The sequence below is a fragment of the Alternaria infectoria genome (genome assembly GCF_024043175.1).
Source record: "Alternaria infectoria strain BMP 0036 chromosome Unknown scaffold_17, whole genome shotgun sequence".
Classification (NCBI taxonomy): Eukaryota; Fungi; Ascomycota; class Dothideomycetes; order Pleosporales; family Pleosporaceae; genus Alternaria; species Alternaria infectoria.
In genome coordinates this window covers 251,461-269,465 of record NW_026250706.1, presented here as the reverse complement: position 1 = coordinate 269,465, position 18,005 = coordinate 251,461, and the positions used below count along the sequence as shown (strand labels likewise).

Sequence of the window (18,005 nt, the reverse complement as noted above, 5' to 3'; positions counted from 1 at the left end):
GGCCTCGTCCTCATGATTATGTGCTAGCTGCACCGAACGCATCAGTACACTCGGCATGAACAAACGCATCTCAATGTCGTGGTATTTTATCAAGACTATAGTACAGCAATACAGCTCCTATGCTGCTGCCTTTTGCGGCTTCCCGCCAATCAGCGCCAAAATGTTATCGAACAGACCCTGCGGTGGCGGAGGGACTGAGCCGTCATGCAGCACATTCTGCAGATCCTGCATATTGAAAACATGCTCGTCGCGCTCAATGTCTTGAGTAAGATCTCCAGAAACCAAGAGGTTCGCCAAAGGTCTACCGGCCTCTTCTTCTTCGTCTACTGGGTAGGCGATGGACCGCCTGCCGACGTGTTCCTCTGGCGGGGGAGTCGGCAGCTGTAACGATCCAGCGCTAGGAGTGATTGTCCTGAAGTACGATCTAGAGTCAAGAACAACGTAGCCCCCGCTTGTTCGGGACGCGAGTCCGAGCGTGATGCTGAAACATGTATCTTTCCAAATTGCCTTCTGGTGCTCTGGACTGTGGATGGAGATCCTCGACGAAGTCCTCTTCTCGAATTGAGGAAGTGAGACGGCGAATGTACCATCGACTTCGTTGCAAGCTAGGCGAACGAGCGGTACGCGCTCCAGCCGTCCGATGCCAGGGGTTTCTATCGGGGCACTGTACGCGAGTGCGTCCGAAACCATGTCCCAGACAGTGATCGCATCAGCAATCACTACCAGATGTTGTCCAACAAATCCAAGGCCAGAAAGAGCTGTGACATCGATCTCTGTAAGTGATCGTCGAATGGTTGCAGAGTGAGTGTCGATCAGGTGCGTGACACCAGCATCTTCATCCAAATCCCAAGAGATTGAGACAGCAAGGACGGAGCCATCGGATGAGAAGGCTAGTCGGGAAGTGCGCGGTGGTAAAGATTGTTGCGAGCCTTCGGTAATGTCGAGCTTGTCATTGATCTCAACTGCCCGATCGAGTGACCAGGTGACTAGACCTTCCTGTTGAGCCCCACGAACGATGACTCCGTCGCGTGATCGTGTCTTGGGCCTCCAGATCCGTACGACATGGTCTTCACCAACAGTCGCGAAGCCCGGAGCAGCCGGATCAGCGACAAGATGGAAAACTCGTCCGTTGCCGCATACGTCCTCAAAGAAGTGTGGAGCGTCGATGCGAGTTTCCAGCTTCCATTGCGCACTGGTCTTGTCGCGTCGCCAGATCTTGAGGTAGACTTCACGACGATTTAGACGTTCTTGCTCGTTGAATTCTGGAATGCCTTCATTCAGATAGCGAGCATCTGATCGTGGCGGAACCCACTGCGAAAGGAGTAGAAGTCAGTGTGTGTGTCAAATGCGTCTTGTGCAGTTAGAACTTACCTCATCGATTGTGGCAAGCCATTCTCCATCGTGGCTGACTTGAATGTGCATGACTGTGGGTTCTTTGATCTGACCTCCATCTGGCGAGACATTTGGTTCAGTCGCGTTGTTGCGAGTGAGTGCCTGGCGCCCTTTAGCACGTTCGTTCGCGATATCATAAGTCTGTAAGTATGGCTCAGGCTTAAGACCTTCCTTCCGACGAGGTTGTGATGAAGGTACGGAAAAGAAGACTTCGGCTGGATTGGCTGGATTTACAGCCATGGGTACCGCATCAAAGAGGCCATGATACTTGCCAGACTTGGTGTCTTTAGGCTGTTGTTCGAAGTCGATTCGACGCGATTGGATGCCGATGATGTTCGTGCGGGCCTCGAGCTCGGTGGTAGAAAGAACGATGACGGAGTTGTTGGCCAGTGTCAATGCATAGGCTGAACCAGTAGGAGATACTACAACATTCTCAATAGCTGCAGAAAGATGAGGTAGGTGTTGAGGTTGTCCTGTGGCAAGCTGCCATATCGTAAGGACAGTCTCGTCGCCACCTGAGATGATGTAGTTGCCGTCCAAAGACCACTTGACAGACCCTACCGCGTCCCTGTGCCAATGGAGTCTCTTGGGCCTGAAGCTCGCGGCGTTGTCCGCTCCTTCCTTGTTGCTCTTCTCAATCGCAGCAAATGAGGCCAGAATGTCTTCAAAAAGAAGAATCACGCCAGTCTCCTCACCAACAGCAATGTCCAGTACATCTCTTTGGTTGCCGTTGTCTTGTTGCTCGCGGTGGTAAACGCTGAACGTGGTGATCTGCTTCGAGAACTTGAACTCGCGCCAAACATACTCAAAGTCCTCAAGAGCCGTCTTGCTGGCCTTTGCGCGCTTTCCAACGACGATAGAGTCAGTTGTAGCAGCTACAACATATTTGCCTTGTAAAAGCACCTGGAGACCGCGGATCGCAGAGCTTGCACCCAGCACTTGCTTGACTTCCTTCAGTTCCCGGGATTCTTGGCGCCGAGTACGAAGGACGCGCACACTGATGGTATGGCGGCCTTCATCAACATCATGACAGTATACGAGGTCATCGTCGGCCTTGGCCTTGGAATCAGACCCAGGTGGGGAAATGACCGTCATGTGCTGGACTGTAGCACCAATGTTCCAACGGCCAGCCGTCTTGCCAGCCACCCAGTTCCACAGTATTATATGCCCGTTCGAGTACGCGGCGTACACGAGGTGAGGGTTCGCGGGTGATAGGGCATACGTTGTGAGGTTTCCTGTGTCGTCTTGGGAGAGCGTGTTGACAAGCAACGAGGTTTCGGTGGCATATACGCGTAGCGAATTGGAGTCGGCTATTATCAGATACTTTTCGTCGGGAGAGAAGACAGGATCGGCTGGTATGAACCATCCACCTTGAACTCGTGAGGAAATCCATCTCTCTGTCTTCTTGTTCTTTCTCTTCTTTACCATGGCTTCTGTCGCGGTGCCTGTCACTTCAGCCTCCATAATTCCATCGCGGTCTTGTCTGTTCTTTTCCTTTCGCTCCTTCTTGTCCTTCTTTTTCAGCGCTGACTTGGATAGTCCTGACTTGGCGAGCTTGCCATTGACTTCAGCCGGCTTCGTTGGGGTGTCGGTCGTCGCATCTTGGATCGCGCCGTTCGTTATCGGGGTTGCAGCCGATTGCTTCTTTGGCGTAGGCGTGCTCGTGGATTTGGGTACTGCATTGGTCGCGCCGTTTACAGGTTCGCCGTTGCGACCGTCAAGTTGCGCGGCGGCATCGCTCTTTCTCTGCTTCTTGGCCTTCTTCTGCGCCGCAGCTTCCTCGGCCTTCCTCTTCAGTTGTGGAGTCGCATCCGCCATACTGGCTGATTCTTGGTGGTGTTGGCGTGAGAAACCACGAATGTGGGCGACTGTCGTAGAGTGTCTGGAGTCGACATGTCGAAGGCTTCGAACTTTTTTGATGGACCTTGGCCCAAGCTTTTCACCGCCCGCGTCGCTAGCGCGCCCGCAACTTTCTTTGGCGTCCACCACGTCCAACACCACGAGAACCTCACCTTAACTTTACGCGCTCTCATAGCTACTGGGCTGTCGTCGCATAATCTCTCACATCACACCGAAACTCCGGAAACCCCAAGATGATTGTTCCTATCCGTTGCTTTTCTTGCGGAAAGGTAATAGGCATACTCTCCAGCTCATGCGCGCACCCACTCACAATGTTCAGGTCACCGGCGACCTATGGGAGAAGTACATGACCATCCTTAGCGAAGGAAAGGAAGAAGCGTAAGAAGCCTTTTCGGGATTGTATTCGCGCGCGCGCCTGCCCGCTAACCAAAGCCGACCACCTTTTGCTACTCCAAGTCTTATATAGCAGCAAGACCCTCACTAATACGTCTTCCATCTAGTGAGGCCCTCGACGAGATCGGTCTTCAACGCTACTGCTGCCGCCGCATGATTCTCACCCACGTCGATCTGATCGAAAAGCTCCTCAAGTACGTGCCCGCTGCCGATGCCGACAAGGTGTTGCGTCGCCAGAAGGAAGAGGAGAAGAGGCGATTGCGGTGATTACGTCCCGGACAGGGGCTGACACTTATCACAGGTACAACGCCAGCGAACGAGAACAAGCCCGCGCCGCTCGCGGCGGACGATAGTCAAAGGACGATACGAACAGAGAATCTGGAGTTTGGGAAGGCATACTTTATCATGGCAAGGCGTTATTCGGGCGAAAGCATATTGGGTTGCACTAGATCTCATTTCACCCACAATCTGGAGGTTTGTGAGATCAGGCAGTGCTTGAGTATAGTATAGTGAGAGCCGCGGGCCCGTCTTGGAATTTGGTCGACGCGTAGGGCATATGTACAAAACGCGCAGTCTCAACATCTACCACTCGGACCGATAACAGAGCCTCACTTCTGATCATTCCTCACACTCCTTACCCTCACTGCCCCAGTGCTCCTCCACCCACTCGGTCATAATATCTGTAAAGCTCTTCTCGTTGTCAAACGCCTCAGTATCCTCCAGCCCTCTTTTTGCCCCCAGGTACTCGAGCGCCAGCAATATCCATTTCTCAATAAACTGATTATACATGAGATCAATGGTCTCTGGCTCCACGTCTGTCTCTGATTGGTCGAAACCGACAGCTGACTGAATACAGTTCGGAACATTGTAGAAAGCGATGGGCTCGTGGATCGTATCATCGCCGTCTGCCCCAGCATCGTCCTTGGTGGTGTAACCTGGGAACGGTTGTGGCCCATCGATGCCATGGAGAGGTGCCTGGCCTTCGGGGAGTTTAGCGAAGGCGAAGTCAGATGTAAGCAGATGTGGTCGAGACCGCGCTGCCGAAACCTCTGGTGGCTGCAGGAATGCATTGCTCTCCATCATGGCCAACATAATGGGACCCTCATTGTTTAGTAATTTGAGCACCTGACTAGCGGCCTTGTAAGGTACATCCTTGATGTATCGGATCCCACTGGTGAACGGAGAGACCAGGAACTTTGTGTCCTTGGTGAAAGCTCCCTTGAAGATGTCAAAGCGGATAGCGCCAGTGTTGGTAATCACAAATGCCTTCTTTCCACCCTGGATGCGATCAGACTTTTCAATAGTCTGCGGCAGCAGTTGCTCCTCGATCCAGGTAAAGATACTCTCGTTGTGCGGGTATGGGCGACGGCTGATCCAAAGATCTTGTGGAGCACAGCCGTATACTTTGCCCAGCCCAAGAGACGCTCTGGCATCACCAATCGCCTTGGAGACCTTCTTACCGTGATCGGTCGCGAACTCTTTGGCGTCTTTTCCGCTGTGGTGACGCAGCGAATAAAGATTGTTGTCAATGTATCGACGGGAGAAGGTGAGCTTTGGACTCTGAGCTAGAGGCGTTGCGTCTTTGGTACCGCCAGTACTGAGACCGTCAATAGACATGAAGCCGAGCGTCTCCATATATCGCCCACTTTCAAGAGCGACAGCTTTGTTATCAAAGATCTTGTAGTCGCGGATGTGGCTATGACCTCCGAAGAACTGGATGGGCGTATCCCAATGCATCGACCGTATAGTAGAGAACAAAAGCGCATATTCTTCGGAACGGATGTCAACATGGCCAAAGACGATGATCAAGTCGATGTCCTGGCTTTTAAGGGCTTCTGTGAACCACTCCTCGTGCACTGTGTCCTCAACCCTCTGAACGACAGTGTTGTTTGCGTTGCCCGTGAAATCGAATAGGAATCCGAAGGCCAGGATGCGTATACCTTGGTTTTTAGTAGTGAATCTTTTGAAGCGGGGTGCGAGTGGCTCCCGCTTCCCAGTCTCGGGGTTGTAGATGTCTAGATTGGAGGCCAAGTAGTTTCCTTTGAAGTCGGGAACCGTGTGGAAGTATTCGCCCTCAGCAGTGTTTGCTTTGTACAACTCATGGTTGCCTGAGCATATCAGATCGATGTTCTGTTCTTTGGCGATCTCGTAGGTAAACCTAGATGTTGGTGTGGGAAGTCAGTACTCATCTCACCTGCATTTTGAAGGGAGTACTAACTTTCCACGAGGCTTTGAGGAGTCGTAGATGGCGTTTCCTTCTGCAGGGGGAAACATGAGATTAGTATACATATCATACGCATCTTTACACCCAACTCACCAACACGGTCTCCAGTATCGATGAGCAGCAAGTCTGAGCCATCCGCATCTGCTTTCTCACGCATGTGCTTTGCAAAAGAGACATAGTCGCCCCAATCAGAAGAGAAAGACGCCTCTTGGAGATGGCCGCCCCACCACCCATGCACATCGGTAGTATGCAGGAAGTTGAGCTGTGCCCACGGTAGGTCGCGCAGAGGAGCCGCTTTAGGACGCGGCGCTTCAGGTTGCACACAGGATGCCGCTTTGAGAAGGGCAAAAACAACAAGGGATTTGTGAAACATGGTGAAAGACATGGCGCTGTACTACCCGTCCCCGTCGCAAATGAGGTTGTCTCAAGCAACCATCAAGGTACTGGCGATGCTGGAACGTAGTCTGATGACAACCTTGGGAAAGACAAAGGTCGAGATGGAACGCGCAGGAGCAGGAAGCGAAAGCAGCAAAGTGGTTGCAGCGGTGATGAACAGGTGATGTTGGATGTTGCGGTCAGTAGGTCGATAGCCAGCCACTCGGGCCGCATTTAGCCTAGTAGTAGCACCAAAAGGTAAGGCATGATGCCTCCGCCGCCCGCGACGACGCCAGCAAGCTGCAAAAAAGTGCAAAAAGATAATGTCAGCGGTGGGATTCGAACCCACGCAGGTTGCCCTATGAGAAACCTCTTGAGAGTGCGTCTTCCGGAGAAGACAAGCTTTCGCTTGAGTCACACGCCATAACCACTATCGGATGTTAGATGAGAAGATGTCAGGAGCTAGGAGAAATGCTTACCTCGGCCACGCTGACTGATTCGATGACAAATTTTCAACGTAGACATTATATATCGCAGAATCTTCTTTGAGCTCTAGCTGCATGCTGTGGGGTGGCCGACATCCCCTTGTCTTGAAGTGTGTAAGCTCAGCAACCATTTCCGTATAGCATGAACCAGACCCATTCTGGATATCCACACTGTGTAGATTACATAAGAACAACGTACGTGTGAGCGGTACAGCTTCTCGGTCAGCCGTGGTTCATAAGACGGCCACGAGTGAAGGTCGCCGACACCGAGGATCGACACAGTGACGTGCTGAAAACAGGAGACAAAGCAGCAAAAGGCTTGCAGTGGTAACGAGACATGTGATATTAAATGTTACGAACGAGTGTCGGACGGTCAGTCAGTCGATGGTAGCCAGGCTGCCTAGGTAGCCAATCAGGCAGTGACGTACGCGGTGAATGGTTGACGGGCCGTGGCTGCAGCGAGCTGGTCCATGTGAAGTCTAGCGCCAGCCTTGCTAAATGCAGTTCAACATTTTTCTATGTACACGACAACACCAGCCACCTCACAACAACTTCCAATCCAAACACTTTTACGCGCATCAACCTTTGTTCGTGTCGCCAACTCTCGTTTGTGTCGCGCGCAATGGCTAGAGCTTCCCGTTCTGCGAGCGCAAAGCCCGCTGAGAAGAAAGACGCCAAAGATGTCAAGGTGAACGGCACCCGTACGTCACGTCCACCCACAGTAACCATGCTATCGCTGACAAACCTCGCAGTCCCACGAAGAGGCGCGAAGAAAGCCGAAGACGCGCCTGTCGCCAACGGCATAGCTGAGGAAGCCGAGGAAACTGAGGACGTCGAGATGGCCGACGAAGACACCAACGAAGTCGAGGCAGCTCCACCGAAGCGTAAGCTCAACGCGTCCGAAACAAGGTCAACCGCTAAGAAGACAGCAGCTGCTGGACGCAGTCGCGCAAAGAAGACAGAGACTCCTGCACCTGAACCCGCGGCCGCGCCTAAGAAGACGACCAAGCGCAAGAAGGACGATGAAAGCGAACCGGAGGTCGAAGACGCGCCTGCGCCCGCCGTGAAGAAGCCCAAGGTAGCGAAAGCTGCCCCCAAGGCTGCCCCGAAAGCAGCAGCGAAAGCCGCCCCGAAAGCCGCGTCAAAGACCGCAACGCCAGAGCCCGAAGCCGCGAAGGTCGATCCGGCTCTGATCCCGAACCCCAAGGGCCCGCGTCGCAACAAGGGCAAGAAGACTGAGATCAACGAGATCCGCTATACGGAACCTCTGAAGGTTTTTGTCTTTGGTGAAGGCTCTTCTGGCGAGCTCGGCTTCGGCGCCACAAGCAAGGCCATCGACGTGAAGCGGCCGCGCTACAACGAGCCTCTGTCCAACTTGAACGTTGTCAAGATTGCTACTGGCGGCATGCACGTTGTCGCACTCACAAAAGACAACAAAATCCTGACATGGGGTGTCAACGACAACAATGCCCTTGGACGCGACACGTCGAACGCACCCGTCAAGATGCGTGATCTAGACGCGGACGACTCTGACTCCGACTCTGAGGATGAGACCGGCGGCTTGAACGACGCTGAGGCCACACCAACGCCCGTACCATCCGAGTTCTTCCCTGAAGACACCACCTTTGTCGACGTCGCTGCCGGCGATAGCTGCTCTTTCGCACTCACTACTGAGGGCGCGGTCTATGGATGGGGCACATTCCGAAAGAACGAAGGTATCATGGGTTTCGAACGCGACAATCATACAGCGCCTCGACCCGTCTACATCGACAGCATAAAGAAGGTCATTCAGCTCGTGTGTGGTACCAACCACGTCTACGCCCTGGACAAGGACCACCACGTATATGCTTGGGGCAACGGGCAGCAAAACCAGCTTGGACGCCGTGTCACTGAGCGCAATCTCATCCAAGGTTTGCAGCCCAACAAGATTGGTTTCCACGACTCTTCCATCAAGAAGCACAGCCAACGCATAACACACATCGCATCCGGCGACTACCACGGTCTTGCCATCGCAGAAGATGGGCACGTCTGGGGCTGGGGTGCGAACAACTACTGTGAGACTGGTTACACCAAGAATGCTGGTGCAGATGATGCTAGCGTTCTCCAACCCAAGATCATACACAGTTTGGAAGGCAAGGGCGTCCAATCATTGGCAGGAGGCTCGCATCACAACTTGGCCATCACCAAGGATGGACAGGTGCTAGTCTGGGGTCGCTGCGACGGCTCACAGACTGGTCTTCCTCCGTCCCAGCTTGATGCAGAGACGGATGAGCACAAGGTTCTCAAGAACAACGGCAAGGCGAAGATCGTCGTGCAGCCGACACCGCTTCCCGACCTCAAGAACATTGTCGCTGGTGCATGCGGTCCTGATCACTCCATCGTCGTTGACAAGGACGGCAAGGCTTACTCGTGGGGTTTCTCGGTCAACTTCCAAACGGGTCAGGGTACCGACGACGACATTGAGGTCCCTACCTTGATCGACAACACCGCTGTACGTGAGACGAAGCTTACATGGGCTGGTTGCGGTGGTCAATACAGTATCCTGGCAAGCAAGAAGGAATAGGCTGTCCAGCCTTCATCTCAGCTTGACGCTGGGAATATTGATGGTAGCAACTCTTCATCAGGATGCTTTCCATTTTTTCACATTTAGTTGTTGTGTTTCACTTTTGGGACATTCAGACCAGCATTCACGGCGTTCTAATCTTTCACGGGTCGTTTTGGGATAGCGAATATCTGATTCTGCACACGGGGTTATCCAACGTATTCATTGCGCGGCTGAGGGTTAGGCCTTGGAAAACGACATGGCTATAGTAGAAGGCGTAGATTGGGAGGAAGGCTCAGCCGTGCTTGTGAATAACTTGTAATAGTACGATGCCATGCTATCTTTCAGGACGACTTCCTGTACATATATGCGGTGATATCTCGTATCTCAGAAACCTTGCGCAGACATGTTGTGCCATGAGACGAAAGACGTAGGGAAGGCTCATGATGGACTGTTGAAAGACGGACCCTTACATAAGCAACCGATGACGCTCGACCCTTCTTAGCCAAAAAACATCATCACCAATGTCCAAAGCGCATCGATAGCAACCCCGCAACAGCCCAATTCTGCGATCGCAAACTCCGTACGCCCTCCGCAGATAAATACCCAGACTATTCGAGACTGACGGATTGTGCAGCGTCTCACCCGTCTCCGCAACGATGCCACCCAAGCAGATGACAGGCAAGGGCCGTACCCTCAACGAGCCCAGCTTCGCGTCCAGCACCATCTCAGCCTTTACGAGCAAGGATAACAGGAGTATCGTTACTGCCGCGGGAATGTTCGCTGTAAGTCGCCCTGGGTTCTCGAAAATATCAGATGAAGGATAGAGCACGATAGAGAAGGAAAACAGAGGCAAGGGCAAATGCTAATGACCGCGTGTAGATTGGCGTAACCTTTTTGCACAGCAGCTGGGCCGAGATCCTACTTCCCGCGTAAACCCGAATCGATCTCATACAAGGAGACAATGCGCCAGCGCCAGGCGAACGAGTTAGGCGGAAATGCGAGTAGCCATCGCAGGGCAACGAACGATTCTCGACGCCATGTACAAAGAAGCAAACTCTGGTTTGAGGAAGAGCGTTGAAAAAGAAGGCGTTCAGGCACGAAAGCACACATACCAGTAGTGTGAAACAATATCCCCAAAGTCTTCTCTAAAAACGGTCTTATAACGATCTTGTAACATTATGTATAACAATGACGAGAACACGGCTACATACTCTGTCCTTTCTGTTTGTCATTGCAGTGCTTTCAATTAGACTTTTGGCAGTTCGTCTCACCACCTCACATCTTTCGCCATCAGTCATCGCAGTACGTCACTGCTCTCTCCACACAAAGATCCGAAACACCATGCGCGTCACCCGCACCGACGCGTATGAAGGTTCTGTAACCCACACAACTGGAACATACCAAGCACTGTCTTGCTGTCACAGAAATGCTTAGCAAAAAAGACTTTTCGGATTGAACCGCATCGTGTTCGTCTTTTCTTCTTTCTTCCTTTTCACGTCTCCAGAGACGCAGTCTCAGCTTGGCTCGAGTTTCACTTCGCCTTGTTGAGATTCTTCTCTGCTTCCTTTACGAGTACTAACGTTATTGGCGAGAATACGCGCGTCGGCTGCTGAGTTTGACAGAACGGTGTGTGACGTCCTTTCTTTTGCACGATGGCGAGATCGGAGACGCGGATTTGTTATTTGCCGTCCGGATTTCCCGCGGGTTTGTCACGAGCTGTTTCGGGCGCGTAATCGGACGTATCGGAAGCACACGCGTGGCGTATGCACATACGTCGAGATGAACAAGTTGGTGGACGGTATCGTTTGGCTATCGTGAAGTGTGCCTTGGCGCTCATGAGCTGTCTGTTGCCATTGCACGCGCCAGTCAGTTCGCCGAGACAGGCTTTGGGTTTGTTGGCAAATTGCAACAACGATGGTGATTCGTACTCGGTAGATTACTTTCATACGGCACGGTGGCGTCAAGGACTAGTTGGTCTGCGGCGCAGCGAAAGTAACTTGAATGGTAGTCTGAAAACCTGGTTGTTGGTACTTCCACGCGCTGGTGGCGCATGCAGAAGGCCTAAACTGCGTGGTAGCTATCTACTGCAGGTACTCCGGGTATCAATGCAGGTATTTACACGATATCACATTGCGGCAGAAACAATTGTTGGTGGTAGTTCTTCATTCGTAAGGTTCAATTACGCCTTTCATACATGCAAAGCCGACTCTAATAGCGGATCAACAGTCCGGCTGTGAAAAAAGAGTGTACAGGTGTTTATGCATGCCAGCAAAAACCAGCAATTATGCTCGCTACAAATACAGCAAGATCGAGCGCTGTCAAAGCAAGTACGCCGAAGCAGTCAATATGCGTTCGCGAGGATGAAAGGAAATGTAATGTGGATCGTAATAATGCGTGATGCTGGGGTATCTCTAGTCTATACTTCTCTAACCCAAACCTGATAAAGTAGTTAGTACGTAGTCTTCAAGGTGAAAGTGAACGAAGAACTTACCTCCATCTTGGCCATATCGCTGCCTTCCTTCCTTGCAACACTCTTCGCCGTCTGAATGGCCATGTCAAGATCGTCCTGGTCGGCCATGGTGATCATGTCGCCATCGTCTTTGAACTCCACCTTGAACTTATTTCGTACACCGAACTTCTCCCGAATCTGTTGCCAGAATTCAGTGATTAACTGATCGGAACTGATAAAGACGTAACGTGTGTCGCTAGAGTGGACCTTCACTCTGACTTTGCTGCCTGCACCGCGGGTGCTACCACCAGATCTGGCGGAGCGGGCGGGGGATCGTCTCCTGGATTTTGTGCGAGACATCATCTCGAATTCGGCATCATCAAGATCACTACCATCGTAGTCGTCTTCGTCTTCTTCTTCAATGTAAGCCGGTCGCCTGCTCTGTTTTGAGCGAGCGTATGCCCCGCGGCTCCCACGAGAAGGCGGGTAGGGGTCATTGTCGTAGTAGTCGTCAATGATATCATCGTCAGACCCACGGCGACGTGGCCTGTAGTCACGGTCTCGCTGGTCTCGCTGATCCCGCTGATCACGTTGCCCTCGGTCTCGCATTGACTCTGAACGACTTGGTGGTGGACGTTCAGAGGCGGAGCGCTGTGTTGGCTGGCGACGAGGCGGCTCGTTGTTGCTTTGCTGATCAAAGGCAGCTCGTCCAAGGTTCAGAGGCTGAGGCTTAGGGCCACCGCCTCGTACGGATTGCGCGCGGCTCATGGGAGCATCGGCGGCAGGTCTCCGCTCTCCACCAGATCTCCTGTCACCAGACCTTCTGTCTGCCTCCGGTGGCGGTGTGGGTGGGAACATGTTACGGTTCATTGGTGGTTCTGACTGCTGGCGTGCTCTGCTCTGAAGTTCTGGCTTGACAAGGTTGGTCGCCGCGTACGAGATCTTATCCTCAGTTCTGTCATCTTTTGCGGCCTGGCCTCCCTTCTTGATTTCGGCGCCAGCGAAGCCAGTAAAGGCATTGGCCCGGTCTGAAGCAGCGACCAGGCGGGCTTTTCCAAGATAGTCCTTTGTCTTCAGGTTCTTGACCTTGGCTTCGTTGGGACGGTAGACAATGCCGACGGGAATGGAGAAGACAGTGTAGCCTTCTGCTTCCTCCCGAATAGCCTCGTCGATCACATCATGGTCGGGCACCACTTTCTCCTTGGCTGCGAAAGACAGATCCTGTAGACCGGCGTCTCTTTGCTGGAGGTAGATGTAGCAAAGACCGCGATTGAACAGTACCTCGCAGGAGTATAGCTTGAACTTGAGACCCAATTGTTCGTAATCGATGTTGTTGTTTCCGCGTAGGTAGAGGAGTGTGTCGTTGAAGTTGGCGAGGGCTTCCTCGAAGTCGCCCATAAGGAAGTTTGACACACCCTGCTGGAAGTATGCCACTGCGAGGTACTGGTCCAGACGCACAGCGCGCTGGTAGCAGTCGACCTGTGTAGCCATCAGCACGTACTCCTACTACTGGAGCCATTGTTCAACTTACCGCCTTCTCATGCTCGCCAAGTGTGGCATGGATTACGCCGCAGTTGAACAGAATCTTGGACGTATCGGAGATTGTGTCAAAGACCTTCAATGCGACGTCGAACTCATTGTTGTCGTAGCTGGCGAGGGCTGCCACCCAGGTTTCGATTTCCTACCCCACCTATCAGTAATTGAACTCGGCAGGAGCGGCGACGCGCGGGAGGAAGGAGCGCACCTGCTTCAGAGACATGACGAGTGATCTTCACTTGTTACCCGGCAGTATGGTGTCGTCAAGCCTCAAGGTAGTGCCTTTCCTAGCACTCCACCGTTGGACGAGGGGTCGTGTTCCTTCTCACGCGCAAACTTCCGGATGTGTTCGTCTCAATTCCACCAGATTACAGAGTAGCCGCCGGGGCTTGTGGGTGTGCGCGACGTGGTGAATTAGTGTCCAGTAGGTGTGTGTGTCGCTATTAAGTCGTCGAGGTACACCAAGATGCGGTGGGTTGCGCGGGGGAGTTAACGATCGTACAGGTGTGGGAATTAAGGCACAGTTGGGAAACCGGGAGAGAGAGGAGGAGGTTTCGAGGGCAATGCTCGGAAGAGACAGGGACACGGTGGGAATTTGGCGGGCGGTTGCAGGAGGGCTACCGGTGGGGAGACCAATTCTGAGGTCCAGCGCGTTTGAGAGACAAGCCTTGGCCGACACGGTACCCGGCACCGTGATTGGATCCCTGCACCGTGAAGCCCGAGAGCCACAGCGCTACGCGCCTGTCCAAGACGCCTCAACCCGGCCGACTCGAGCATGACACCACCGTCCTGCGATGCTCCGAGAGCCTAGCGATTCTCCCAAGCGCCTCTGCAGTCCCCATAGCCTCGCTTCGTGAGGCTCACTGCCAGCAACCCACCGCGGCGCACATCGGACTGCTGGCCCCCTGCGATCATCGAGTGATGGCGTTTGAGGTCTGTAACGTGCAAATCCGCCGACTGAGACAGCCACGTGACGCAGCCTCTCCGCAGCCACTCATCCCGTCGCCTGGCGTTTTCAGGCATGAACGCATGACGATTCCAGGCCTCGCAAAGTCCGTGTTCGCGCAGTCTTAGTTTCGGCCTAGATTTCAAGGTGCAAGCCCTATTTCTCGTCACCAAACCAACACGGCATTTCGACGGCACTTTATTACTTGGTCTATCTTGGTGTCTCTTGAACTCATAGCATACCGCGATCGCGCTGCTCTTCCCTCTCCTGCCAGACCGTCTTGCCCGAACATGAACATACCGTCTTGTCGTCTGCACAGCCGTTAGCACATACGCACGCGAAGAGTACCACACGCCATGCGCAGAACACGTGGGGTACCAAGAGCACTCACTGTCCCAAACACCAGCGCTACGTGCGATGACACCCACTAGCGTATCCGGATCGTTCTTGTCAAACTGTGCAAGGTCAGAGTAGATCTCAGATCAACTAGCGGTTTCGCATACCTTGCCGTCTTGCTCTCGCGCAACCACGATGCTACGTCCGATCATCTCCCAGATGTGGATGGGCTTGTCCAGGAACACAGATCCGACTCCACCCTTTCCTACCTGGACGGTTCCAAAGATGCCCCGACACGGCTTGTCTTCCTTTTTGGCCTTGAGATACTCCCAGATGGCGCCGGTAGATTCTGGTCCGTCGGATATGTCGCCAGATTCGCGAACTGTGGCCTGGTACGTTCCAGGCGACAATCCCCTTATGCTCAGATCGATGATAGTCATACTCGGAGCTACTTCAACCATGCGCACTAATCCTCGAACTTTGTTCTCTACATTAGGTGCGTGCGATTCTAAGATGCATACTGCGGCGCCTGTTCGGACGTTAGAATCGACGCACATGCCGACTATTCAAGATGGAGCATACTGTCTGATCTTCCAGATCCTCTTAGAATTGCATCGCGGCCAGTTGCTTGAATAGCTTCAACAATGGCCGATGGCGCTGCTGTGCCCTCGACAGATACCAGTTGATCTTTAAGGTTGGCAGTGATTTTGTTGACACCTACATGCTGTTAGAAGCCGGATGACGTGCATCGGGATCAGTCGTACCACCCAATTGCTGGAGGGAGCCTTCGATGTCGTTGATGCACGACTGGCAGGTCATAGGCACCGCGAAGATGGTTTCAAACGACGGGACAGTCATGTTGAAAATTGTGAATTCGAGTGTAATGTTGTTTGAAACCCTGTGCTATTGGTAGAATGGTCAAGTTGCGAGCATGCCACTTCGCCTTTGGGACGCTTTGAAATCGAGGCCCCACCTAACCATGGTGTGGCGCAGGGCGGGCGGCCGTCCCCGGGCCATATTTTATCGCCAATCCACGTTGGATCCCAGGCTTGGCATCGACTTCCATCCACGCCGACAAGCCAACGCCGCTCGTAGCTTCGCCAGTATCTCCCGAGCGAGAACCCCGGAGTCCAGGTCAATACCGACGCCCGACTATACTTGGCCTATTAGGTCATTGACTTCGCAGCCGCCATGTCGCAAGTCATAGGAAAGGTGTGTATTCTGTCAGACCTCCGCATCTCAGAACTCCATGATCGCAGCCAAAGTCACCATCGCGAGACGTGCTATTTCTAGGGCTAATATGTTATCTAGACGCGTCTGGCCTACGCCCGCTCATGGCACCATCTCGACATCGGCTCCGACCCACGCGCGCTCGGCCGCGTCGCCTCCGCTATAGCCCTGACCCTCATGGGAAAACACAAGCCCATCTTCGACCCCTCGACCGACTGCGGCGACTACGTTGTAGCCACAAACTGCTCACAATTGCACACCACTGGCAAGAAGCGCTTCCAGAAACTCTACCGCACACACACGACTCGTCCGGGCTCCCTCAAAGAACTCTCCATGGACAGGATGATCGCCAAGTGGGGAGGAGGAGAGGTTTTGAGGAAGGCGGTCAGCGGCATGTTGCCCAAGAACAGGTTACGGAAGGACAGGCTGGCGAGGTTAAAGACGTTCGAGGGGAGAGCGCACCCTTACAAGGAGAATATCCTAAAGGTGGGAAACGGTGGTGGACAGAGTATAGTGGAGCACGATGAGGTCAAGAAGACGTTTGCAGAGGTCAAGGCACAGAATGCGGAGGCACCAGTATCATGACGAGAGGTGGTCAAAGGGGTCAAGAGAAGATATACCATAGCATCAGGGTGCGTGTATAAGACATGTAAATCTACATAATTGTCCTTGAGCCGTATTTCATATTCTACGGCCACATGTACTTGGTTACTGGGTTTGACGTCGATTCGATAATCTCATGGATCTCTGATTTGTCACATCATATGCCGCGAGAGTGAGTAAAACGGTTGCATTCGCTCTACTCGTAAGATGGTATACTACTCTCACTCGTCCCCAACGAACAAAAAGAAATGGTGGTATAATGTTCTACTCTCCTTTGACAATCTCTCCAAAACTCGCTCGATGACCCAAAGAAATGTACAAAAAACCAATGTGCGACGGCATGATGCTACTGCATCTACAACTTCGACTTGGTACCCTTGCGAGTAACAGTGCAGAAAATCAGACCGTTGGGGTCAGATTGAGGAGCAAAGACAGTGGCGTCTTTGCCGGTGTTCTTGATGCCCTTGTGCCACGAAAGATCTAGTGCCATGTTAGCGAATGAATGCAGGAGAAGACAATTGGTCCCACGTACCGACTTCAAAGTAGTGCTTGTTGGGCAGCGCATAGTCGACAGCATCCACCTGAGGAACAGCGGCCAAGATCAGGTCGCACATCTTGTACATAGTTGCTTGTACACTGGCGCTATCATCCTCGGCGAAGACCTTCATGGTGATATCCCTTGCCGCGGTCCAGGCACTGTTGAAGTCTACGGCCTTGGCCTCATCCAAGTTCTTGAACAGCTTCCATTGCCAGCCAGCTTCAACCTCTGTACTCAGAATGCGGTCCCATGTTTCGGGCAGACGCGTGTATTCGTCACGGTGGAAGCCATGGAATGCTGACCCTGTGCTCTTCAGAACAAGGAGCTTCTCAATCTTGGAGCGAATAGAGACACCCTCGTTCTCGCGTGTCACGGATTCGACCACGCGAGTCTCTTCGCCGTCGCGGAAGAACGAGTGTGGGTGTGCTTTTCCGTCGATAGTCATGCGCGTCCATCGGTGCTGGATAATCTTAACGTGCGCGGCGTGAATGTGAGGGTAGGTCTTAACGAAGTGGTCGCCAATGATGGCAGCGAATTGCTCGGGCGGGTCGATAGGGTTTTGTTTTGCGAGTATGTAGGTTGTTTGCTTTTGCGTGTCGGTCGCGACTATGACAGAGTTGTCTGCTTTGGTGTAGCTGGAGATCGTTAATACAGGGTATGCTAGAGTCTCGGTGGAGAAGCGTACGAAGTCTCAATGTCTCCCTCAAGTAGGACACAGACTGTTTGTTCAACGACGGTGTGGACACCGGTGTTGGGGTCCTTGTCGACCTTGTAGAGACGGACGTTGTCCTTGCCGTAGCGGGCGTGAGTAAGCTGAGACATTGCGAGCGAAGCTGTGCAGATGAGGATAATAGCCTGGAATGCTTCAGATAAGGGCGCGAGGTGTATGTGATTAGGCGAGGGTCAGTTGGAAGCTGAAGGTGAGTGGATAGAGTTATCAAGAAGGGCGATCAAGCTAGATATACTTATGAAACGGCACCTTATCTGATGGACGGCACACGGAGGATACCGAACTGTACAGGAGCGGTTTGCGATTGAGGCACGAGCAAGCTATGGAGCGTCGGCAAAGAGGCGGCCAGAACGCGTTTCCATT

General features: G+C 52.9%; 8 protein-coding genes across 8 annotated transcripts; 3 read left to right on the top strand and 5 right to left on the bottom strand.

Moving 5' to 3' along the window:
- Positions 1–117: 117 nt before the first annotated feature.
- J4E92_008528 (uncharacterized protein) lies at positions 118–3,210 on the bottom strand (the record flags this gene model as incomplete). The annotated part of the gene is made up of 2 exons (XM_051499880.1): positions 118–1,311; positions 1,372–3,210. 2 exons carry the CDS (start codon positions 3,208–3,210, stop codon positions 118–120), a joined length of 3,033 nt encoding a protein of 1,010 aa, XP_051349893.1.
- Positions 3,211–3,485: 275 nt separating this feature from the next.
- RPB10 (DNA-directed RNA polymerase II subunit L) lies at positions 3,486–3,998 on the top strand (the record flags this gene model as incomplete). Its single annotated transcript, XM_051499879.1, has 4 exons — positions 3,486–3,521; positions 3,572–3,630; positions 3,753–3,839; positions 3,947–3,998. 4 exons carry the CDS (start codon positions 3,486–3,488, stop codon positions 3,996–3,998), a joined length of 234 nt encoding a protein of 77 aa, XP_051349892.1.
- Positions 3,999–4,263: 265 nt separating this feature from the next.
- J4E92_008526 (uncharacterized protein) lies at positions 4,264–6,026 on the bottom strand (the record flags this gene model as incomplete). The annotated part of the gene is made up of 3 exons (XM_051499878.1): positions 4,264–5,803; positions 5,864–5,903; positions 5,963–6,026. The coding sequence occupies 3 exons, from the start codon at positions 6,024–6,026 to the stop codon at positions 4,264–4,266; spliced, it is 1,644 nt and encodes a 547-aa protein (XP_051349891.1).
- Positions 6,027–7,351: 1,325 nt separating this feature from the next.
- J4E92_008525 (uncharacterized protein) lies at positions 7,352–9,292 on the top strand (the record flags this gene model as incomplete). Its single annotated transcript, XM_051499877.1, has 3 exons — positions 7,352–7,430; positions 7,482–7,613; positions 7,662–9,292. The coding sequence occupies 3 exons, from the start codon at positions 7,352–7,354 to the stop codon at positions 9,290–9,292; spliced, it is 1,842 nt and encodes a 613-aa protein (XP_051349890.1).
- A 2,398-nt stretch (positions 9,293–11,690) lies between these two features.
- J4E92_008524 (uncharacterized protein) lies at positions 11,691–13,361 on the bottom strand (the record flags this gene model as incomplete). Its single annotated transcript, XM_051499876.1, has 4 exons — positions 11,691–11,711; positions 11,766–13,202; positions 13,225–13,232; positions 13,358–13,361. The coding sequence occupies 4 exons, from the start codon at positions 13,359–13,361 to the stop codon at positions 11,691–11,693; spliced, it is 1,470 nt and encodes a 489-aa protein (XP_051349889.1).
- A 1,075-nt stretch (positions 13,362–14,436) lies between these two features.
- J4E92_008523 (uncharacterized protein) lies at positions 14,437–15,399 on the bottom strand (the record flags this gene model as incomplete). The annotated part of the gene is made up of 5 exons (XM_051499875.1): positions 14,437–14,516; positions 14,597–14,660; positions 14,709–15,070; positions 15,124–15,258; positions 15,306–15,399. 5 exons carry the CDS (start codon positions 15,397–15,399, stop codon positions 14,437–14,439), a joined length of 735 nt encoding a protein of 244 aa, XP_051349888.1.
- Positions 15,400–15,732: 333 nt separating this feature from the next.
- J4E92_008522 (uncharacterized protein) lies at positions 15,733–16,356 on the top strand (the record flags this gene model as incomplete). The annotated part of the gene is made up of 2 exons (XM_051499874.1): positions 15,733–15,753; positions 15,853–16,356. The coding sequence occupies 2 exons, from the start codon at positions 15,733–15,735 to the stop codon at positions 16,354–16,356; spliced, it is 525 nt and encodes a 174-aa protein (XP_051349887.1).
- A 373-nt stretch (positions 16,357–16,729) lies between these two features.
- On the bottom strand, positions 16,730–17,734 carry J4E92_008521 (uncharacterized protein; the record flags this gene model as incomplete). The annotated part of the gene is made up of 3 exons (XM_051499873.1): positions 16,730–16,854; positions 16,907–17,547; positions 17,598–17,734. 3 exons carry the CDS (start codon positions 17,732–17,734, stop codon positions 16,730–16,732), a joined length of 903 nt encoding a protein of 300 aa, XP_051349886.1.
- Between the last annotated feature and the right edge of the window lie 271 nt (positions 17,735–18,005).